The 26,024-nt window shown below is 34.9% G+C and overlaps 2 protein-coding genes across 2 annotated transcripts; both read left to right on the plus strand.

Moving 5' to 3' along the window:
• The first annotated feature begins 152 nt into the window (after nucleotides 1-152).
• Nucleotides 153-4,641, plus strand: LOC123542718 (BTB/POZ domain-containing protein 2-like). The gene is made up of 3 exons (XM_045328681.2): nucleotides 153-441; nucleotides 1,521-1,772; nucleotides 2,491-4,641. The coding sequence occupies exons 1-3, from the start codon at nucleotides 374-376 to the stop codon at nucleotides 3,491-3,493; spliced, it is 1,323 nt and encodes a 440-aa protein (XP_045184616.2). The 5' UTR covers nucleotides 153-373; the 3' UTR covers nucleotides 3,494-4,641.
• Nucleotides 4,642-6,684: 2,043 nt separating this feature from the next.
• LOC123542360 (protein mono-ADP-ribosyltransferase PARP6-like) lies at nucleotides 6,685-18,057 on the plus strand. The gene is made up of 4 exons (XM_045328174.2): nucleotides 6,685-6,897; nucleotides 10,333-11,905; nucleotides 13,832-14,011; nucleotides 17,472-18,057. Exons 2-4 carry the CDS (start codon nucleotides 10,488-10,490, stop codon nucleotides 17,863-17,865), a joined length of 1,992 nt encoding a protein of 663 aa, XP_045184109.2. The 5' UTR covers nucleotides 6,685-6,897; nucleotides 10,333-10,487; the 3' UTR covers nucleotides 17,866-18,057.
• Nucleotides 18,058-26,024: the final 7,967 nt, after the last annotated feature.

The raw sequence follows: 26,024 nt of genomic DNA on the forward strand, positions 1-26,024 counted from the left end.
AATGCACACATATTGGGACTAGTGCTGCCAGCCCTGATTTACAATAGTCTCATCATGTTGACAATATCTAATGATCTACTCAACACAATATGATGAATTCAATTATAAGTTAACTTCTTAAAGTATTGACATTGTTTTATTTCCGTTTGCTATATTCTGGCTTTTGAAGACGATTTCCTGATCCATTTTCAGGCAATGTTCCTTTCGCTGCTAACCTTTTCTTTAACTGGTCGATTTGAAAACAACATACAACTTTTGTATCGTTTACCAAAGTCGCGTTTTTAGCAAATGTCAAAATGCCGTTAGCTGCGTCTTTAAGAAAAATATTTAAAACCAGTTATCTCTTTCAGTGGGAATTGCTGTGCTATAGAAAATGTCTAGAAAAACAGCCATTCAGAGGGAACACGTATTTTCTACGTCTACATCCTTGGACACCAAAAGGTAACATCAGTATAAAAAATATATATAATTATTATAATATCTACGCCAATGTGCCAGATGTACGTTTCAGGTTAATTCTGAATATGAGCCGTGCCATGAGAAAACCAACATAGTGGGTATGCGACCAGCATGGATCCAGACCAGCCTGCGCATCCGCGCAGTCTGGTCAGGCTCCATGCTGTTCGCTTTTAAAGCCTATTGGAATTGGAGAAACTGTTAGCGAACAGCATGGAGCCTGACCAGACTGCGCGGATGCGCAGGCTGGTCTGGATCCATGCTGGTCGCTCGCATACCCACTATGTTGGTTTTCCCATGGCACGGCTCATATCATTTGATGTCTCATCCTTGACGCGAGATAAATAAGATAATCTTTAATCTTTTCCACAGTTTTAAGCAAAAAACAAAAAACAAAAAATGCCACGAATGCATCTATGGTGCAAACAAGAAATCAGCATCAAGTACCACAGTGTACAGAAACAGACAAACACATTCATTTTAAATTAATAAATTCAGCCGAACCTTTATATTACATCAAAAAATAATATATTTGCTACTCGCTCGAATATACATGTTGTGCAAAAGTACTTGCCAGGCCTCAAATTGAAACAATCAACAGTGTTCCAGTCACGTAGAATCGTCAGCTAGTATGAAAAGTTAACATGCATTAATCATATTATCCCTTACCAATATATCTGTTATCAAATTAATACGTAAGTTTGTTTACCCGTATTTTAATGATATCAATTATGATCCACTTAAATTGTAACCACTCATTTGATAAAGTGATAACTATAGGTGTTGTAATGTACATGTCTTTCTCCCTTAGGCTTTACTTCATTGATAACTCATTGATAAGTGAACTAGTTTGGAGACATCATTATGTCAATAATTTATTTATTTTTCAATGGTGGTCCAGAATATTCTGCCGCCATACTGATAAACAGAGTGTTTCAACTATTTCTAAAGTCAGCATTGTTCTTGGTTTTTCCAGAATCTTCTTTTTATTCTTGGTGAAACATCTTAACTCCTTATGTGGACGTTAAGGACACTTACAATAAACATTTGTTTCCTTTTTGCAGCCCCCCTGACGTTGGTTGGCGAGATAAAAAGACAGCCGAACAATGTCTGTCTCATCTGTGCCTGTCAGAACGTCTGTCGGATATACGCTTCACGTTCAGTGACGACAAACAAGTTGTATTTCCGGCGCATAAATTTGTACTGAGCATGCGCAGTGCTGTTTTTGAAGCCATGTTTTACGGTTCGCTCGCAGAGAAGGGAGACACAGTGTTGATCGAAGACGTGGACCCTGAAGCAATGGAAGTTATTTTAAGGTTAATTTTTATTTGCACTAGATATCGTCTGTGTTTTTTTTCTCTCAAAAGAAAGATTCTTTTCCTCAGTCTTAATACTTTGTTTTTAAATTTATATCAGTCCGTTACAGAAACACAAGGTTTATTCACCGGCTATATGCTAAATCAACGGCGAACGCGAGTGTTATGGATCGCCTGTTTAAAACTGTATCTGATGTCCGTCAAACTGAAGATGTAGTGTGCTGTAAATCTTTGAAAAGTTCGAAAAAGTTTGTCTCTGTATATACTTACAGGTGTATTTATACAACCGACAATCGATGTGTGAAAACATATATAATATTTGACTGTGACTCACTGCAGATCTGGAGCACCTGTATAAATTACAGGCCCCGGTACCTACCGGATTCAAACAATTTAAATGAAAAGTATCTATAATGTATATATATTATAACTATGGTAGTACTAACCCTAACCTTTAGTCAGTATATCATACATATATTATGCACTAAATGCGTGCGGACATGCAATAATTTGCGTGTTTTGCCGTGCGCTCCGATTGATAATCTCTTCTGGACATGCGCAGAAGACCGCTCCAGCTCTCCAATGAGCAACATCGATAATTTATTATATGTTTATATGTACACAATATCTATATCAGAAGTTAGAACTGAAAATGAAAATTTGGAATCTGACAACGTGTAAATTTGCATTACTAAGACGTGCAATTGTGTTATTTCAGATTTATATATTCCGACAAGCCAAAAATAGATGGGAGAAATGTGCTACGCTGCTTGTATGCTGCCAAAAAGTATGCACTAATGGGTCTTGTACAACAATGTTCTTCCTTCCTTGAAAGAAATATAGATACCAGCAATGTATGTTCTATACATGAACATGCCGTCTTCTATGACATGAACTCTCTTCAAACAAAATGCTTTGATTACATCCTGAATAATGCTACCGAAGTATTAAAATCACCAGGTTTCTTAAAAGTCTCCCACTCGACATTGTTTAATTTACTTAAAAGTGATGAACTGTCAGAAGATGAAGTAGATGTCTTTAAAGCTGCGTTACACTGGTCTAAAAACAACTGCGAAGACAATAACCAGCCTACAGATGCACTCAAGTTGCGCAAATGCCTCGGGAACGCGTTGTTTGCGATTCGATTTCCAATCATGCCAATAGAGAAGTTTGCAATGGCCGTGGCCACAACTGGAATACTTACCAGCGAAGAACTGATCATGTTGTATCAGTTCAACGCGACCAATGGCTCATCACCGTTAGTTAAATTCATTAATCGCGAAAGGTCCGTTCCAACGGTCAAAGTTAATGTTACGAAGCGTATCCAAACCCAGTATCAAGCAAACAAGTCTGGATATGTTTTGCAAATTCGTAACCAGTACGATTACAACGGAGACCCATTACCAAATGACAGGCCTTTCGTTAAGGTCGAGTCTGTCTCAGGAACATTTGTCAAAAATGTCAAAAAAATTACGGTAGGTAACATTCCAGTTACTGATTACAGAAATGTTGGAAACAAAATAACATTCAAGAGTCCGATAGAAACATCAGATGATAATCCTATCCAGTTTTATCCGACCCGTAAACGTTCATATGAACTAGAAAGAGACATTGACTGCAGGTCATATCGTACAAGCATACAGGCAGAAGTGAACGGACGGAGTATCTCCATCGTTAAAGTTCCAGTTGGTTTAGAAACTGTCTCCTTCGCTAAATGTTGATATTTCGGCGATGACATACAGAAAATAACGTAAAACATAATTTTAGACGTATTCAACATTATTTGATAATCATAAGAAGTACTAGTTATGCTTTAAGTTCGATTTTTTTAATCTGTCGAAAACATTTAGCGTTAAGTTAAAGCAGCATGCCTCCAGATCGTTCGACAACAAAAATATATATTTTTTAGATATCTTGAAATAAATGCTATGGCTTTAAAACCTAATTACTGGCGAACTTTATGTTATGGAAACACATGAGAATTTGCTGTTTTTACTACTTTTTACGATGAAAGTCGGAAAGCATTTGTCACGCTTTTACTCCAGGTAAACTGTCCCGATTATAAATATCTATATTTTGAAGTTATTGTTCACTACTTTAGCTATAGCGCTATTGATTACGACGACGGAAAAATGTCTTTATTGCGCGGCGTTCCGGGGTAAGATTCCCGGCGCGGTCATGTTTTTTCTTGATTTGGAACTTTTCAAATATTTAAGAAACAATAATTCATATTCTAATGTTCATAATATGACAAAACTTCAATTTGAAAGAAAGTTTATTTTCTAGCCAAATCTGAAAGCATGCTGCTTTCATAGAAAATCATCATCGTAAATCATGAAAATCTTCACGGCTTAGGAAAAGTTTGAGCAAACCAGAAAGCTTTAAGTATAGTAATAATATCTGTCATGTGTTAAGTACAGTAATAATATCTGTCATGTGTTTACGAATCAGATAGAAATATTCGTTCCGAGGGCACCTGCGCATTTGGCGGTAAAGAGGCTTGCCGAATTACCGCCCACGCGCAGGTGGCCGAGGGACGGATATTTCTATCCGATTCGTAAACACATGACTGATAGTTTTTCTTGCATATTGTCTACATGTTAGCATTTCATTCTGGCAGATTATTTTCTTGCATGCTGTATTTTACTAATAACAGGTAGAAATACTTTCTTTGTAGCACTCTTTCTTAAAGTAGAGCGCGGAAAATTAACGTCCATAAGCAGAAGTGACGTCATGATGTTTTGCGTTACGCGTCATAAAAACGTTCCACTTTAATTTTCTCGTTTGTAGTGTAACGTTATGTTCTTACAGTAAACTAACGTATTTTGAACCGAGAAATATACTATAAGGAACGGAGAGAAATTATCAAGGTACCTGCTTTTTTTCGTATTTTTACATAAACAATGAAACACTAGTTGTCATTAACAGCACGAGCGTCATCTGGCATGGGGGATGAGGGGGGGGGGGGGGGGGGGGGGGGTGCAAGATGAATTTTGCCGGCATGGGTAAAATCACCGGAAACGCCAGTCCGATGTGCAAGAAATGTATATCCGGTCTCACATTTATAAAATTTAAGACTATTTAGTGCGTAAACGGCATTATTCTGTTAGCAACGCCCGTCGACTGATATGACAATAGTGCCTACACATACCTAATAACTAAAATCTATCTTTGTATTTTCATTTTCATGTTTTCCTAAAACCAATACTGATTATTTGTATTGCTTCTTTCAACAATGCCATCAATATTCGACAATCGATCTGAAAATGATTAAGCATTCACTTAATGACGTTGATACAGGACGTCAACGTCAGAACAACATGACGTTCCGGTTAACCGGCGCCTTATAATTATGACGCGTGTGCCTCAAGCGCCATCAAGGATTCGTAAACAGCAGCCTTAATGACCGTTTTAACGGCTTCTTTGTTACTATTTATAGTTAGGTGTAAAATAATATAATCTCAAGACTGATACGAATTTTTGCCGGGCCACGCCCTCGTGTAATTGTTTCGCAGGCAAATTACCTCTTGTTTTTTTTTTTAATTTGATATAGTGAAAGATGGTTTTTTCAATATGTTATTTCTTAAATAGACAATTTTCTGAAACTGTTTAGTCACATGCTCACACAATTTAAGTGGCCTCCTCCTATCTGTATCCTCAAATGAAATCCTTTTCAAAATTCATCCTATATAATGTTCTGTTAAATCAGATATTTCCGCGAGGCTTAAAGTTAGCTTTACTCAAAATTAGACGGATCGCGTTGTGGAAGTTCCAAGATAATTTCAGCCTAGTCGGGAGGCATAAAGAGATATTTTTACAGTTTAATTATGGTCGCATATTTCTGCCACGAAATAGCTAGATACCGCGAAATACTGCTCTATTTAAAACATTTTCAGGAAATGAATAAAATATCTAGAAAATATTGTTTATTGCTGAAATGTTTCCAGAAAAAGGCACACATTTCCTGTTAAAATGTCGTGATAGCTACCGAGCTATCTCGTGGCAGAAATATGCAACCATAAATAATAGGCTCTTGCTTTCATTGAGATCTTGACAACATCTGATAATACTGTGTAAATTGTAACTATTTTCACTTCCTAATTTCATTGTGCAATAACATAACTGCCAGACTTTAATTCTTCTCGTTTTAACACCAATATTTCATATGTGGCTATAAACGTATTATATTGTTTTCAAGAAAGCAGAATATATTAGCGTATATATCGAAAATAATTAGGTCCACTGTGAAATTGTCTGAGTTTTGAGTATATTGTAAAAGCGGGTTTTGGTGTTTATATGTAATATTCAAACACAAAAAAAATTAAAAAATTAACAAGAAGAGTTGGTAAGATAAATAAAGAACAATAAAGGTCTGCGCCAAATATTCGACGAGATGTAGATAAACGGGTAATTAACCATGGTATTAATCCTTAGGAATTTTGTAACAATTGCGAGCATACCCTTTATAGAGATAATCCTTTTGACACTCCAAATTGACTTATTAATAACGAGACAGTTGAGTAGTTAAATACAAACCCGTTGTATTAGGCGTAAAAAATTGTTTGTTTACGGTATTCCGACCTACCCCTTATGGCCTTGGAGAATACTTTTTTCAACTTTCAAAAATGCACTTTTTATGCTTTAAACACGGCCAGTGATGTTAGAAATCAACTTACTGATGCTCTAAAGGCATAACCCCCTTATTTGTATTCATTTTTTTTGACACAAAAATAATTTCCAAAAAGTCTCCCTTAATAAAAAAAAAATCCAAAAAAAAAAAAAAAATTCCGACCTACCTACCCTAATTTTTTTTAGCATGTTACCGGAAACAAAGATTTTTTTTTAGGCCTTATGAATAAATGATATGGCGTAGATATCTATCAGTTTATTGCCTGTCAGTAAATAAAATGTTAACATTTTCCCGATAAGTAATATTTTCACTCGTTATTAATAATAAACGCGTAAAAAAATATAATGTAAAGGTTTAAAGTATATTCATACCAGGACTCCCCTACCGGGTATTTCCTCGGGGATTTCCCAAAATAAATTACTAAAAATAGATTGTAATACTGCGAAACTGATACTGTTCACGGAAGCATGGAATTTATTTTCATCATTTCTGAAGGTAAGTCTGTATTTTTAATTAAGTATTTTCCTTTCAAATATGGATATGGATTATTGGTAATATACAGCTATAAGAGACATCATTTGTTTAAAGGTGATTAAGACGTGATAAAGACATTATGCCTAAACGACTTCCTGGTTTAACCTTAATGTGGCGTTTATAATATAGCATATTAATTCTCCTAGGTAAAACTGAAAGTACATCAAGTTGTGTGTTTACAAACTTATGAATAATACGTTTATATTTTAAAATGTGATATTATCTATATTCTTGTTATTATTTTGACGGTAATGTACTTTGCTTTTAAAACATGATAAAATGTAACGTTCGGTTTCTAACAATATCCGGGTTTATGAGATTATAATATTGTAGTTTCCTTTTTTTTCTGTTCGACTAAAATTTATCAGCTTCAAACTCGATTCTTTTTCATATTTATAAATATATTGTTTATCTGTATACATGTACATACAGTATGTACTATTTTTTAAACCTAATGCATAGTACAGTTAATACACATAAACATGCTTAAACCTGTAGTTTTTAATAAGGCCTAAAAAAAAATTTCTTTGTTTCCGGTAACATGCTCAAAAAAGTTAGGGTAGGTAGGTCGGAAAAACTTTTTTTTTAGATTTTTTTTTTATTAAGGGAGACTTTTCGGAAATTATTTTTGTGTCAAAAAATGAATACAAATAGGGGGGGGGGGGGGGGGGGGGGGGGGGGGGGGGGGGGGGGGGGGGTTATGTCTCTAGAGCATCAGTAAGTTGATTTATAACATCACTGACCATGTTTAAAGCAGAAAAAGTGCAGTTTTGCAACTTTTTGTCAGAAAGTTGAAAAAAATGTTCTCCAAGGCCATAAAAACATTTAGGGTCGGGCCAGAAATTTAGGGTAGGTCGGGATACCGGAAACAAACATTTTTTTTACGCCTAATGAAACTCATACAGGCTATAAAACATGATGGCATACAAAAATAAAAGACATAGCGAAACCGTGGCGGATATAACACGTTTAACCACTAGATTTTACAATTTTAACATGTCGAACGTCCAGATATTAAAAGGCCCCCCTATGCAAGTTTAATATTATTGAACTATGTTAACCACTATGAGAAATTATTAAATTAGAATTCAAGTTTCCGTTTCAAAGAAATGAGAAAATTATGTCCTCCGACCTTTTAGCAACTGATAGGTATGCCCGACACTGTTTAAGATAAAACAGTTGTAAACGTTTTTATTGCTTTCATAAACAATTTGTAAGATGTACTGCAAAATAATAATGCAAACATTACTCTTAAAGTGTTTGTTTTGCCCTAACTTCAGCATCATTTTAGTTTGCGTCAAGAGGGTAAAATTTAGCATTTGTTATCAGTGTAACTGTATGTTAAACACATCTGTATATAGATCTAATACACACACATGATATTACACCTAACCATATATATGTGACTAATATCAATGTATATCTACAAGGAATACGAAGAAAATTACACTCGTACATTCTACATATACATATAATTATGTAACACATATACATAAAATTACAAAGATTATATGTGACAAACAGAACAGAACAAAACAAAACAAAACAAAACAGTTAACTTTAAACAAAGGAGGCAAAAGAGAAAGGTTTACATAAAGTTAAGGAGTTTCATTCCGACGAAATTGAACCAAAAAAATAGCCCCCTCCCCCCCCTCCAGAACTTTTGCTAACTCTTACCGAAAACTGAAAGCGTAAGAGTTTACTTATTTTTGCACTTATTCGTTGCTTAAAACAAAAAGTCATTTATAAATGCTTATGTGAAGATGAAAGTAGAATATTTTGAAAATGATATGCCATACAAAATTGTTTTTCTAATTTCAAAGGCATCACGATGAACGAGTTTTCCTAAATTTCGTACTATATTTTGATTTTCTGTTTATCTGTTAGGGCCTACTGTTTAGGAGTATATCTTCAAAACACAGAAATAGTTGATAAACGAACAACATCTTTACCAACAGTCTACCTGCCGATGGATCCTTACAGTATTTTAAAGAGTTGTCCCCCTTTAAAAATGTATAGCCTTTGTAAAGAAGTAAAAATAAACAATTGCTGGCTTAATTATGTGAAAATTCAGTACTGGGACATTATTTCAGATGCATCAGAACGAAGATAGGTAACTGTTCTTTGAAAATGGTGAGTTTTTAAAGGCGCTGAACTGTCCGAAAGTGTGGCCCCTTTTAGTCAAACTAATTCGACGCGAAAGAGATTTTTTTCACATGGGCAATATCTCCACTCGTTTAGATTACCCCGTCACAAAACAGTCTAAACGTCGAATTATTTTGACTAGGCCCCTTTATGCAGTCATTTTCTGGAATTCAATTGACAGTTGTTGTGTAAGGGACATAATAGATCTATACATGTTTTATATGCTGTTAAATTTTTATGTGAAGATAAGATAAGATTTATTTTGAGTCGGCAAGACAACAACAAATAAACATAAGCTCTTATGAGCTTTTACACCGACTATAAAAACCTTTTCTTTCTATAATTTGGTGTTATTTGATTTTTTTTCTCGAAATGTAAGGCCAAGTCTTAACTCCCCTTTCGGATATTATGTTTTTATCATCAGACGCGTTGTCAGTGCAAGAGAAAGATTTTTACAAACGTTCACACAGTGATATATCGAAGTTAGACTGGAAACGGTTAAAACACAGACACGAGTAGTAAAATCAGGTTAAAATGTTTTTTGCTGCAGCTAAATGCATGAATTATGTTGGTACCCTGCCTGCATGACATATTCAAGCGTTGACAGAGAAGAAAAGGAAAAAGTCTTACCAGTTCTGATAAAAACATTGCTTTTTTATCCTATATGCACTCTTTCATAGAAAAAAACAGCCATTTAGTAAAAGTTAATGTTTCCATTTGAGAGATATGTGTTTTCTGAACACATCCACCACCCTATCAGTGATTAGATTAGAGCAGCATAACCCAATTATGCAGATGAAATGAAAAAATTCTTTTAAGTAACCAAAGGCATCAAATCGAACAGTATACCCCCTACTCTATTTACTTTTTTCTTAGTTATAGTAGGCCTAAGACCACAGTTACATTTGTCGTTATTATTTTACCATGGTAAATTAGACGAAAAACCACAAGAATACATTGATTGTTTCATTCTTACATGTTCAATGAAATATTTTAGTAAAAAAATATGCAGGGCTTCATTTATTCGAGTAGTAATGAACCGGACGTCATGCGGCAATTTGACGTCATAATTGAAATTATATTGCTCTCTTACTTGCCCGCGCGTCAGTCGTTGTTTATCGCAGAATATAAGGAGCTTGACTTTCTTCTTTGTTTATCTTGCAATCAAATCGAGACATGTTATAATATTTCTATCCAATGGTAAATTTGGGACTGTAACAATATTCAAGAAATATAACTTTCTATTTTTAGATTTATGAACGCTGGGTTACGAGCGTCTAATTACACAGCTGTAGTATCGAGTTTTGGCGCAGTCTGATCACCTCGACATTTATTTTATTCTACGAGGATAGGGATATGCCCGATGTTTCACGACTGAAGCTGAATTCCATTTATGCATTTGGAGAATGCATCCGAAACTTTACAGGGATATTGAAAACTTGATTTACCTTTATGGTGAAAAGTCTGTAAAATGTCGGCTTTTGAAGTACAACGACGAGATAGATGTTGAACTACATATTCCGTTAGGTTTCCTGGATGAGGATGTAACGACTGAAGTTTGGAAAGTGCTTAGATCGGAACCTTTAGTTGTGAGTCTGCGTTTATCATTGTCCAGATATCTGGATTCGCCAAGCAGGCCAAAGGTTGAGGTATTCAAACCTTCAAAGACAGAGGGAATAGGATTTGACTGTTTACAAGTACGCAAATGTATTGAGAACTTCATATCCACAGAATGGCATCATTTGCATAAAGATCTTGAAGCAGACCAGAAAATGGAGAAGACGCAAAGGGCTCATGTGGGTATAAAGACTAATAACAATCAAATGATTGACATCATTTCTGTTATTCGTATGAATGAGGTAGTTGAGGAACTTGTAAATATCGGCTTTGAAGAAGAGTTAGCAAGGAACGCTTTGTTAATTACACATGGCAATATTGACGAGGCGGCAACTCTGATCCTTGACAACCCACATAAGTGTACCAAAGAAAATAGTCCAAATAAAGCTTTAGTTGACACAAATTCAGGCGCCAAACCGTCAACGTCTGATTTTAAACCGTCCGAAGTAGATTCTAATCAAACACCCTTTAGTTCAATTTTCCAAATATCCGATGACAAAAATGTCTTTCGACTTGGAGATGCGGAAGTATTTGACGATGTACCATTTACAAGGATAAAGACAGAGAAAGAAAAAGATGTAAATGAAAAAACAAATAAAGCCGACAGAACACGTAGCGCTTGTGTGATGCCGGATCCGTATTTGGATAACCGGAGTATGCCAGAAGATTTGAATATAAAGCCACTAACATTTGATGGTAAAAATGCCAAAAATATTCCAAGTATTGCTGATGGGTTTTTAGTACAGGTGTTTCGCTATGTAAGACAAAGAATTCCTACAATGAATGAGTACTGCGTAATCTGTGATGAGCCACATGTTTTTCAAAATGGCGCAATGTTGAAACCAACCGTGTGCAGTCGAGAACTTTGTGTGTTTGCGTTCCAGACATTAGGAGTCATGGCTGACGCTGCAGAGGATATCGCAACGGGAGCTGAAGTTGTAGACTTGCTAATAAATATGACCCGTGCTGCAAGCAGATCAAACCGTAAAAGTATAATATTTGATCCCTTCCCAACTGTAGTGGATCCTAAAGATCCTTGTAATTTATTGTTGACACCAAAAAGTCCAGATTATGATTTGGCGGAAACTGTATTAGATGCAATTCCACCGATGACAGAGATGTTGTGTTCGACGTCGTTAAAGCAGAAATTAGATGCAAACAATCCGTCAGTATATCCCTTAATACAATGGATAATAACAAGTAACAGGTTAGTAAAATTAAAAGTGTTGCTTTTGAAAAGTCTTTTTTCGGCGACGCCGTCTAAATTCGTTTTCGTTACCTATGCCACGTGACTTCAGTTTGCAAATCAAACTACTTGATAACGCATTATACATAATTTATCAAAATGGAAGATTTATGTTACACTCTGCCTGATTGGACGAGAGTGTCAATTTCTTTCACTCTGTTGATTGTGATACGCTGAGTGAAACGTAGACAAAGCGTTTATCCTAAACGACGCTGTTCACAGTTTTAAAGCTAACTTTGGCTCGGTATATTTAGCAAGAATATTGATATATCTCAAAATGATAAATAAGTTTAATAAATATGTTAAAAACCTGTTCAAATACCAACATATATCAAATTAAAGAAAGAGTTGAATACGGTCTGCGTATCACATGGATAAGGGTGTGATAAGAGTCTTTTATGTAGAGAAGTGCTTTTTAAAAGATTTTCCTTGCTACAATTGTCGTCTGTATATGAAAAGGTTTCTTGCTTTTGTGACTTATTCAGATTGCATATTAAAATGAGTAGTTTGCTTTGATATATTTGTTATAAACTTTTAACTGATTTATCATATATGAATATTTTTCTTTAGTATGGTATGCAAATATTGAACTCAGTTGAAATCTGTTTTATTATATATATGCTATATAATGACTGAATCTCATTACACTGAAATGAAGGTACGCTGCATACAGTTTATCTATGTGATATGACTACGGTCAAACTTTGCTTATGAAACAGAAATATTGAAATAATTACAATTGTATGTTTTGCTTGACCTTCACTTTTTTTATAGGTGTGACGTCATTGTCCAAAGATTCATGAATAGCGAATATGCTATTTGTTAAAGCGGGATCAGTTGGCCTATTTTAGAAATAAATAAAAATAATAAATAAAAAAATCTTTTAATTGATTTTTTTCTCATGTATTCTAATCAAACTTGATTTGTAGCATCTTTATTAGGCCCGCAGCCAACTTTGTCCAGCTGCGACATTTGACCCCTTTTAGGGGCTGCTAGAGCTAAAACTAGAAATGCCTTTATACAGCGTCTCATGAACAGCTTGGTGGATCTTTGTCATACTTGGTCTGGAGCATCATTATAAGGTCCTCTTCCAAATTTATTTATATAGGAAATTGGGCCCTATTAGGGACCACCATAGCTAACAGTAGATATGCCTTTCTTCTCATTAACCACTAAAATGTAATGGATTTTTATCAAACTCGATGTGTAACAATATCGTAAGGTCTCCTGCTATTTTGTTACAAATGGGGATAGGGACCAATTTAGCTAAAAATATAAACACGTTTAATGACCTCTTCTCATGAACCGCTTCATGAATCTTCATCAAACTACTGCTGTAATTATTCGTCTAAGGATAAACGAAAAAAATTGCAACCCTACGAAACCTTTGCGAAAAATTAAAAGAGAACCATTTAAATTGTTAAAGTGCGGTGTTTGGTTTTGCAATTTGAAAAATGTTAGATGAAAGATGAATGTTAGATGAAAAATTCATAAACTTCTTTCCTTATTACAATTCGCCGACCATCATTTTTAAAGATATTTCTTGTTTATTATATGAACGTTTAAATATTGAGAATGAAACCGTTTGCCAGTTTATCATTCATACAGACTTACATTCATACCATATGCTTGGTAGTTGATAAGAGAAACCCGTGTTCATGTAGTCGTTGTCACACTACAGTAACGATAATATCTTTTGAACTTGCAAAAAAACTATCTTCTGTACTGCGAACATTGTAAAACAGGTTTGTAACATTTCAATAAACTTGGAAGAAATGTTAACTGGTACAAAAGTTATAACCGTCTAGGGCATTTTAACTTATACTGCCATTCCTGCAGTTTGCCTTGATCTTTCTGAAAAAATAAAGAATTATCCACCTTTTTCAGGTCACATATAGTGAAATTACCACCAGAAAAACAGTTGAACTTTATGGATACCCCTCACCAATTCTTACTTCTGTCAAGCCCACCATCTAAAGAAGCTGCTTTCCAGGAGGCTAAAAAGAAGCATGGCAGTACATTTGCATTCCATGGTTCTAGCATAGAAAACTGGCATTCCATTATCAGGTATATATACCTATTTCTTTGTACATTTGCAATCCATGGTTCTAGCATAGAAAACAAGCATTCCATTATCAGGTAGATTTACTAATTTCTTTGTACATTTGCATTCCATGGTTCTAGCATAGAAAACTGGCATTCCATTATCAGGTATATTTACCAATTTCTTTGTACATTTGCATTCCATGGTTCTAGCGTAGAAAATTGGCATTCCATTATCAGGTAGATTTACCCATTTCTTTGTACATTTGCATTCCATGGTTCTAGCATAGAAAACTCGCATTCCATTATCAGGTAGATTTACCAATTTCTTTATCCATTTGCATTCCATGGTTCTAGCACAGAAAACTGACATTCCAGTATCAGGTAGATTTACCCATTTCTTTGTACATTTGCATTCCATGGAAACCGTTGTAGCATAGAAAACTGGCATTCCATTATCAGGTAGTTTTACCCATTTCTTTGTACATTTGCATTCCATTGTTCTAGCATAGAAAACTGACTTTCCATTATCAGGTAGATTTAGCTATTTAAGTGTATATTTGCATTCCCTGGCTCTCAAATAGAACAGTGGCATTCCGTAATCAGTTAGATAAAGCTACCCATGAACAATAATCGTCTTTTTTCCATGGTTCAAGCTGAGAAAATGGGCATCCAGATACCGGGTATATCTAACAATATCTGTGTACATTTGCGTTTCTTTGTTCTAGCATAGAAATCTGACATTATCAGGTAGAAACAATACTCCTCGTTTTACATGGTGCAAGCAGGCAGAACTAGAATCCAAATATCAAGTAGATTTTACCAATTTCTTTGTATATTTTCATTCTATGGTTCTAGTATAGAAAACCGACATTCTATTATCAGGTAGGTTAAGGTCTGTATGGACATTAATCATCGTTTTCAATGGTTCAAGCTGACGAAACTGACACAGACTTTACCATTTTGTGTGTACAGTTACGGTTTTCTATAGTTCTAGTATTGCTACCATGATCAGTTATATTCTACATTTTTTGCTTGATGTATTAAATGAGATTTTCAAAAAGTAGAGCAATTTTTAATACTCTATTGTCTACGTGAGGTCCTTATCACAAAAACTTTATATGTAAGCGGATTTCTAAGACACTTCTCGTCTCGGTCGATTGCGATTAAAGTTTGTCACAATGATGCATGCAGACCTAATATAAGCAAGCAAACCTCTCTGAATTAGCTGAGTCCAGTATTTAAAGACTTAAAATCTAGCCAGATGTCGATTAAGAAATAAAATATCCCAAACAGTGATTTAATTAACAAATAATCAATGCCTTCGAGTAGTTTATCATCTAATTTACCGCGGTTCAGAGTTCAGATGCGTAGGAATTGAACCAAGAGGGCGTAAGCCCGAGTTGTTAAATACTGAAGCATCTGAACGACGACCGTGGTAAATTAGACGATAAGTCACAAGGAGGCCTTGATTATTTTCATTCTAATATGCTCATAGACATATCTTAATAAATATTATGCATTTACCCGAGGAGTAATGTACCGGACGTCATGCGGCAATTTGACGTCATAATTGACGTCATAACGCTCCCTTACCGGTCCGTGCGTCAACTGTTGTTTATCGTAGATTCTAACATGGCTCGATTTGATTTCTAGTTAAACAAAGAAGAAAATCAAGCTCTGTATATTCTGCGATAAACAACGGTTGACACGCGGACCGGTAAGAGAGTATTATGACGTCAATTATGACGTCAAATTGCCGCATGACGTCCGATACATTACTCCTCGCGGAAATGAAGTCCGGTATAATATTTATCAAAATATATCAATGAGCATGACAGAATGAAAACAATCAAGGCCTTCTTGTGATTTATCGTCTTATTTACCACGGTTCATCGTTCAGATACTTCAGTATTTAACCACTCGGGCTAACGCCCTCGTGGTTCAATTTCTACGCATCTGAACGATGAACCGTTGTAAATCAGACGATAAACAACTCGAAGGCCTTGATTATTTGTTAAATATACAGAGTATAAATTAAATCATTGTTTGGAGTTAAGATGCGAAGGAATGTCATAATACGGACAATGATTTTATCCATGAGCAAATCACTGTTTGAGATATATTATTTCGATTCTAGCACGTTATCAAGAATTATTATGTATGTCCTTGACGATATCCATCAAATATTTGCCTGATTTCTGTTTTCCAGCGCGCCGCTGAGCCGTCTAACGCTGTAACGTATTTAATTGTGACGTCAGAAAAATGAATTGTTGAATAACAACACTCAGTTTTCAGCCTTCTGAGTGTGCTTACTAGGAAAACTAATCGATTCGTGTTAGAATGTACGTTTGATAAAATTTGAAAGGATAAAGGGAGTGAATTCGTTTGGTAGATAGATAGATACCTGACTATTAAACGAAGGGCAGTTTGGATTTCGGTTACAGTGTTTTAATGTTTGGCGAAGTTATGAGACCTTTTTGACTTAAAATTTGGTTGTCCTTTCAATAACACTTGAACGGATGAATATATTGCATTAGTTATAGTCCTGTTAACATTTTACGCAGTCATGTAATTCTAAAATTAAAAGGGAAAAGTCTCCCTTGAAGCACTGCACAGCACTACCTTGGAGTACTGCACAGAGAGAGGGATAGAGAGGGAGAGGGAGAGGCACTGCAAATGAATTGTAGTATTCATGTTCAAGTATCTATCAGCAAGTGCATTTTATTTATACGAAAGATATACAGAATTGTTAAAAATGCGGGAGGAGGAAGGGGAATTGGGAAGTAAAGTAGGGGTTGGAGCATAAAAGAGGGGCGTGATAATTGATAAACGTAAAAGGGAAGTGAAATGAAGTAACATCATCAGGAATCAAGGCAGTATACGAAACTTGTAAAACGAAACAGACAAAAAGCAAGCCAGAATGGCCAGTAACATATATAGAGGAAACTGGGAGTTTAAACACGTTTTGGGGCATACCAATCCCATATTTACCCTGTATCCAATTAGTAAGATTGTAGATAAAATAGCTACCCGCCGATATAATCTCCAGCATTAGTGACAAAACACCAGACTATATTACTAAAATATATTAACAGGCTCAACATAGGTATCATTACACCCTTGTAACAAGGCAAAGGCACCAAGAGCAATTACATTTAAGGTCACGACTTTAAAAGTCATTCCATTGGTTTCTAGGATTTAGGAGAGCATCTCTGAATCTCATCAAGTAACGCCAAGTTTATAAAGTAAAGTCTTAGGTCAGTATATTCTGTACTGTTCGTGCAAGCACTCTACATATGCGGAAACTATGCACTTTCGTCGGCGTGCTGCGCGATTGAGTTGCGCACAAAATATATTGTGATTAACTTCTTTAAGTATTCAAAAATCGGTTATAGCCGAAAGTTGGCATAATTCTTTGTGAAGAAGCCAGTTGTTATATCAGTTATGCTAGAAAATAATCACATTTACCATTTTTTTGCAGACAAGGTCTGAAGAATGCATCAGGAACTAAATTGCAAATGAACGGAGCTGCATATGGAAAAGGGATCTACCTAAGTACACGTGTTTCTACATCATTGATGTATTCAAGAATTAGATATCATTCACGTAATGTAGAGATGAAAGAACCAGATGATTATGGTGATGGGAAATCAAGATTCCTGGTTTCCAGTAACATTACATGTGTTGCACTGTGTGAGGTGATAAATGTGCCCATAATGAAATACGGTTCAATCTGGGTTTGTCCAGAGCCTGACCACGTGTGCACGAGATTTTTCTTTGTCTACGAGGAGTGCCAAGTCGTCGATTCGTTGATAGATACACAGGATGCTAAATACTTGCTGCCAATACTGGAAGCTTGCGGGTATAAAACTTGATTTTGGTGCAATAGACGGAAAATCACTGATTTGCATTTTTTCAGTATAGTTCACCACGGGAAAAAGCAATTTGGATTAAAAGGCATATACGCTAGAATTCCCTGTATATGAGATGGGCGACATTTTTCCAGTAATAGAATTTCTTCAAACTTTGGATGTTGAAGAACAATCATCTAAGAAACAAAAATATGCAATAAGACTTATACGTCACCGGTATTGAAAAAGAGTAATCTGCCCTTGAAAACGGCATTTGTACGGGAAAATGACGTTTACAAAGGCAGATATCTTTTTTTCAATACCGGTGACCTATGATTTATATTTCATAGTTTTGTTTCGTAGATGACTGTCCTTCAATATCCAAAGTTTGGAGAAATTTTATTATTGGGAAAAATTTCGCTGCAAATTCTAGCGTACGCCTTTATAGCCTTAATTGTACAGTTTTAATTTGTGTTTACTCTAGTTCGAAAATTGTTAAATGTAATCAAAATTATTAGACTTAAGTCATTGTTACCAAAAATAGAACCAGATGACTTTAACTCGAAATAACCTATAATGACCATGTATGGTGTACAGCAAACTTACACGGTTGTTGCATTGTAATTTAATACCGACTACTTAGGAAAAGGTAGCTGTAACTAAAATTTGAATTAGAGACTGTTTAAATTTAGCTGTTTAAACTAAATTTAGTTTATATTAATGTATTGTCAATGACTTTTATACAGTGTTCAATGAGAGAAAAACGATGACTTTGAATTTCGGAAAGAACTTGAATGTGTAGAAAGGTTAAATCGAGGGCTTAGAGCGAAACTGGTCTATCTGTATATAGAAATAGAAGCAGATAGACCAGTTTCGCTCTAAGCCCTCGAAATGTCAAATATTATTGTATACTTTTACTTTTCCAAGATTAGTCAAGCCAAATAAAGCTTATTTCGTTGGAAAATGGAACAAAACTATCAGCGACTTGTTTCTTTTGTTTCGTATTATGGCTAAAAGTAGTCAAATACATTTGCTGGCTAATTGGTATATAAGTAAAACATTCCAAAAAGACAGAAATATTAGCTTTTATTTTATGCTTTCCAGTGAAATACTGAAATTTATCAGTGAAATAAAATTGAAATTTTCACTACTTCAGACAGTGAAAATGTCATTTTTATTTTCACTGGTACGAACTACACTTGAATGCGAATGAATATGAATTATACATAATCGTAAATTCCCTGCAAAATGTACTTCGTTAAAGATATAGATGTAGATCTATATAAATACAGGATCATAAATATATAGACGTTCCATTGTAATAATGTAGTGAAATAAAACGTATAGGTCCATGTGCTTGCTTTTGAGATATTTGACCATGATCATAGTGATCCACACATTTCAAGCTAAATTTTAGACATTATTTTGAATTATTTAACGTGTCAAATGTAGTATCATATTTTAACTTTAGAAAGATAGTAACATTGCAATTGTAATAAATTTACTCGCGGATTTCCATTAATTCATAATAATATTCTAATGAAGGAATCTTATCTTAAATGCAAATCTTAACAGTGTACATTGACACTGTTATTTCAAGTAAAGTTATATCTTCTTTCTGTTGTGGAGATTTGTCATTTTAGGTCATTCAGAGAATCTTGGGAACACTTAAATAACTTACATTTAAATTCAAACACGGCTAACTTGTCTAAACACTTGCAAAACTTGTCAGCGACGACCGGCCATTTTGTTGCAAAACGAAAGTAGAAAACCTATGCCGTACGGTGTCTTTGAGTTTAAATGTAAGTTATGTAAGTTAAATATTTAAGGCAGCAGATTAGGCATAATAACATTGTTTACTGTTTTCTAAATGTGGAAACGACAGCAAGGTAGCCTGCATTGTAACAGAACTGGACATTTGGTGTTCCACAGCATGTCCTAGTAAACATCCATAGCGTTACGGCAACATAGGGATCTTTTCAATGTATCAGTATATAGTAAAAAATATTTTTTTTCGTTTTAGAATTAAAAACAGTAGTTCTTAACTTTTTTATGGGGCTCCTATATATGGACACCAAGACTGGACGAGCACCTGAGTCCAGCATTATCACTTTATAAAGGACGTTAGAATCAGCAGGTTTAATGAATAAGGCTGATTATTAAGGCATTGTGATTTACTATTATGTAAAATAATTATATACATTACTATAAATAGAAACAAATAAGGCTTTAAAAACGGTCATTACGGCCGCCATCGACGGATCCATAATAGCGCAGTGCGCCTCACGCGCCGTAATCACCATAGCCTCGGGTAACCGGAACATCAGCGCGTTCTGACGTTGTCATCATATAGCAACATTACTGTAGCGGATTGTCAAATATTTATGGCACTGTTTATGATTAAATCAATACAAATTATGCTTAGGCCCTATAAGTTTTTAGAAAAAGAATCTGTAAACTGAATGTACAAATGAATATGAAGTGCAGGTATATAATAAAAAGGTCAATAAACGGCTGATTATGCTTTCAGCCACAATAACACACTAAGTAATGGCCCTCGGGCAGTTATGACACTAAGTGTGCCATTTTAGCAAGAAGGGACTGCCAAGCCGTATATTAACCTCATGATATTTCTTGTAATATATTTACAACTAAGGAGGTAACCCTGATTATTCGTTTTATCTACATTTTGCCTTGTGTACCTAGCGGCGGGTTGTGTACATTTGTCGCTTAAGCTCTGTTTTTTTAAATCCCGTCTTACAAATCTTTTTGATCATTGATTTCATGGTTTCGTCCCGATATTTTATTCCCTCTAGTCATTAGTACAGATTCATTAAAATCCTTCCGTACTAGTTGTACATACTTTCTAGATTTCTCGAGGGACATGACATTATCGTACAAACAGTTCATGGTTTAGTACTAAGTTCCAGGCAAAATCTGTTTTATTACAATATGCTCCCATCCTGTCACATAAATCGCCGGTCCAAAGTTCGAGCTATTTAAATAAAGGAAAAATATGAATATCTGTTCTGGTGTTATGGATAAAAAGGTCAGTTAGGCGATCATACAAATATACTGTTGCATTTAATTTTTATAGAACTAACCTTAAGGACGTATGCTAGAATTCGCTGTTATGAGATGGGCGAAATTTTTCCCAATAACAGAATTTCTTCAAACTTTGGATATTGTCAGTTTGAAGGACAGTCAGCTAAGAAACAAAGAAAGGCAATAAAATCATGGGTCACCTGTATTGAAAAAGAGTTATCTGCCCTTGAAAACGGTATTTTGGGGAAAATGACATTTTCAAGGGCAGATAACTCTTTTTCAGTACCGGTAATCTATGATTTTTATTGCATATTTTTGTTTCCTTTTGTTTCTTATATCATTGTCCTACAATATCCAAAGTTTGGAGAAATTGTTTTCACCCCGAATTCTAGCGTATAAATAAACTTTGATAATGTGGCAGTTGACCTCAATACAATCGACACCGTCAGTTTTCCAATACAGGTAAATCCAATAATTATTTACAATAGATCTGTGACGGATTATCTTTGAACACCCCTGGACTTATTGGACTCAACTGCCACATTATCAAAGCTTATTAATACGCCTTTATTTAAAGCCATTAGAACTGGATTACAATTACATTATTATGATGCATAATTTCCTGTTTAATATAGAACATCATATACTCTAACATATCATGTAAAAATAAAAATGAACATATTGTGTTTGGTATCAAACTGTTTGTAAAACATGTTGATTTTGAAAATTATCCTTTCCGTTTTGAGATCTAAATATTAATTCAATATTTGATTTAGTTTGCATTTTTGAATATTCATTTCCTTAAAATGATAATCTGTGCAAATTTGACATACGCCAAGAAAGAGTTTTGCCTCATAGCACTTTCTTTCCAGTCTCTTTAAAAAGTTTTCAATGGTATCTATCTTAAGATCTTTATTTAATAGCTTTAGGCATTAGTTTTATCACCAAAGCCTTCTTTTATCTAATAAAATTGTTTATTGTTTGATAATTACTAAAAGACTCATATCCTTTGTAAAGACAAATACTAAGAAGGTATATAAACCTGATTTTCAAAATGAATATATACATACTTTGTGTTAAATATGTAACATTTACCTTGTGAACAAATTAAAGACTCTTTGTGATTAATTCTGTGTTATTAATTTAAAAGGGAAACTTTGTGTTGCAGACTAAGTTACTTTGTGAAAGCGAAGAAACATTATTGTATGAAATTTAATAGTTGAAATATTATAAATAAAAGTTTAGAAAACACTAAACAGGAGACTTGTGTGTTTTAATAAAAAGAACATTAACTCCCACATCGTAAGAAAACCCGTTGTTCATTATATTTTTGGTAGATGCTTTGTGGGCAAAAGTCCGCGTTACCTTTCAGCAAGCGAAATTAACAAGAAACAAAAAAGACCGTTAAAAGACTGGAAATGTCGGTCAAGAAAATATGTCACCCGTTCGGATATACGAGACCAGCTGTCTTTAAGTCTGTGCAACAAAGGTACCAACTTCAAACATGCTTGAGATGTGATGGGTGTCATTATTAAAATGGCTATAGTACAGGTCTTATGCCCATTATGCTGGTTCTGCAGAACAACAGTCTACCAGGTTCCTGTTGAATCAAAGTACTGATAGTACAGTACAGGGAGAAGGTGATTTATGTTAAAACGTGTATGAAAAGAATCCATCCCAAATATGGTACAAACGCTAACAACGCTTTTATAGTTAGAAACCTAATACATTCTGGATTTGCTTCGGCTAACCGTATCATCAATGATACCGCGATTTGGTGATATATACAGTCATGCATTCTAACCCACTGTAAAGTAAAAAGATGTGAAGTAGAGGCATGCAGCCGATAGTTATTTGTAGTAAATCACTGCGCCATTTCTTTATATTCAAAGTTTGTTGAACTATGTTTTACTTGGCATAAGTATTTGTAAATTTGTGATCAAGTCCACGGCTGTCTCAAAGGTGACGATGGAGTAGGCCAAATTTTCCGATTTGTAACGATGGTGGTAAATCCTTTCGCATTGAGCTACACTGTACAGCGGATAGATATGAATGAGTTGATGTATAAAGTGTTCCGTAGTAAATCATTCAAAACAATCATTAACCCTTAACAAAGGAGATGGACTCCATTCCAGCTGAAATTTGAACGAAATTGACATTTTTTTTCGTCCACAACTTCCTGTATGTTAATGCGATATGACATGCGCCGTGTTCCTTGATACTGGGATCGAGCATATTTCGAAATATCAATTGTGACTACTTTTCCGCATCTTTAGCGATTAATAATTATACCTGGAGGTAAAGAGCCCTTCGTTGCTTTGAACTGATACAACAAAACCTGTTCTGCAATGGTTAGTATCCCAGATGGAGTTACGACCTGAGCGAATATTTCTATTGGCATAATCGGAAAACGAATATGGTACAAACAAGGTAATACATTATTTTCATCCAAGCCTGGCTTGTCGGAGTATGCGAATCTGAAAAAAATGGGATGCATCGTCTTAGTTACATTAATATGTGCAACCCTTTACCAGTTCGAAAGATCATGTTCACTTCTAACTTTTAACAAATAGAATATGCACACGTACGTTCGACAAATTATAACATTATATCGATCGACAGTTGTCTCAATATGTTGAATGTCATTCTTATAAGTTAAAATACATGGAAAAATACTTTAATAATTTTCAAATATCTATTATAAACATTGATTACTGTTTAATCAAACTTAGCACTCATACACGAGTCAGGGATTTCCATTATTTTGCGATCTACAAAACTCGCATTCGTTGTTAATTTAGCATATCTGTGTGTGGCTTATAGTTTGGTTACAAAATAATAACAATATGTGAGGAAAAGGCTGAGTGGAAGAAAAGAAAGTGTTACGTTAAAATAAGGCAAAAACAAAACAAAACAACAACAACAACAAAAAGCAACAACAACAAATATATCTGGAAGATATATTATTACTAAAAACACCAAACCTCATAAGAACTTTTATTGCTTCAGGGTCCACGTCTTCAATCAGAACTGTGTCTTCACACTCTGCAAGCGAACCATAGAACATGGTTTCAAAAACCGTACTACGCATGCTCAGTACAAATTTATGCGCCGGAAGCTTCACATTTTGACTGTCTTTAAAGGTAATTTTTAAAGCTAATATCAGAGAGATGTTTTGAGAGGCAAAGAATTGACAAACATTCCTCGACTGTCTTTGTTCCTCGCCAATTCACGTCAGTGGAGCTGCACAATAAAACAAATAAATATATATTCGGGTGCGCTTCAATTATTGTATGCAAACGATTTTGTTAAAAGTCTTAAAAATGTTACTTGCGAACCGAAAAAACAAAAAAAACAAAAAAAAACAAAAAAAAAAAAAAAAACGATACCATGAATATCCAATTTTGAGGTTACTGAAGATGTCGGTTTAGATTTAATTAGTCATAAAGTGTTGAAAAATTGTAAATATTTGGTAGCTTAACCGTTATTTTTAATCTTTAATAGGCCCTTTATTGATGTTATTTTCCTAATATATGGAAGAAAGCTGTGGTAATGCCACTTTTTAAAACAAGGCGATATTCATTCGGTGTGCAATTACATACCTACTAATCTTTTATGTCGTGTTGGTAAAATGATGGAAATACATCGTATAAATGAGCCGCACCATGAGAAAACCAAAATAGTGCATTTGCGACGAGCACGGATCCAGACCAACCTGCGCATCCGTGTATTCTGGTCAGGATCCATGCTTTCCGCTAACGTTTTCTCTAATTACAATAAGCTTTGAAAGCGAACAGCAGAAATCCTGACCAGAATGCACGGATGCGCAGGCTGGTCTGGATCCATGTTGGTCGCAAATACGTACACTATCTCGGTTTTCTCATAGTGCGGCTCAAATACACCCGTACTTATATAATCATTTTCATGAAGACATTAACTTCTTAACTAGATTTGAAAACGAATTCTTGTACACTTTTGTTTGTAATATTTCTTTCGATCATGACTTTCTTTCTACCTTATGTGCTTTGATACGAGCAACATTGATTGTTATCATTAACGGCCGGTTACAGTATGGTAAATAGTACAACCGCGCTTAAAATAACAGACAGGTTTAGCCTCCACATTTTACCTTCCAGAGGTTGTAAATATTCGGTCACTTTTTAAACATAAAGTTGGTTGTATTTTCAACATTTTCTTAGAAATAAATCGATGTAACAGCCAAAATTGTTCTTTTTTTTTCAACAAACTGCAATCATTTTTCAATAGCATACACATAGTGGGAAATATTTGCCGACAGAGATTTAAAAAGCGCCTGTCATCCTTCTCACACCAGCACGACGTAGTTTAATTTTTACGTCACTGTTCATCACACATTCTAGCATAAAACTGCTGTTCTTGTCACTTTTCGGGGTTGTTTAAAGAGGAGAGTAAAGAGAATCTCTCGCTCACGTGCTATTATAACACCTTTTTATATATGCGCGTTCCGTGGCAAAGCATAAACGTATTACGGTCCCAAAACGGGTAATTCAAACGGAAATGACGCCAACGTGATAAAACAACGTAGACATGAAAATTCAATGACGTTGAGGGACAATATATTCATTTTCTTGGTTTTAACGCGTTTTATGCTAGTTTTTTTTTGCGCATGTTTTTTTGTGTGTGTTATAAAGTTTAGATCTGAATAAACCCTTGCCGGGCCTCAGCATAAACGGGCGCGTGCTATGAAGTCGCGCGACCTGCGAGACAAAATATTTGCTATTTAGAGTTCACAACTTCAGGGAAGGACAACTTTTTTTCTACTCACCTCAACTTGTTTTTTTTTGCTGACTTTGTTGCTAACGCAAGTGCTTGTGATGACTCAGATGCGTTCTCAAGCATCTGGCTCGAAAAAAAAGCTTTAAAGTGGGTGGCCGACTATTTACGACCTGGCCGAATTTACGACTCGAACCAGTATGACTTGGCCTAAACTTTTGTTATCTTAATTGAAATTAGCTTTGTGCTAAACTGAGTCGAATTCTCTGGTGCAAAGCCTCTATTGTTAAATGACAATTTCATGACGGCTGTTTAATATATTTGTGTTATAATAACAGTTATTAAGATTAGAAGTTTTCAAGTACTGTGTGTAATATTATATTAGT

The sequence above is a fragment of the Mercenaria mercenaria genome, chromosome 19, assembly GCF_021730395.1.
Source record: "Mercenaria mercenaria strain notata chromosome 19, MADL_Memer_1, whole genome shotgun sequence".
Taxonomy (NCBI): domain Eukaryota; kingdom Metazoa; phylum Mollusca; class Bivalvia; order Venerida; family Veneridae; genus Mercenaria; species Mercenaria mercenaria.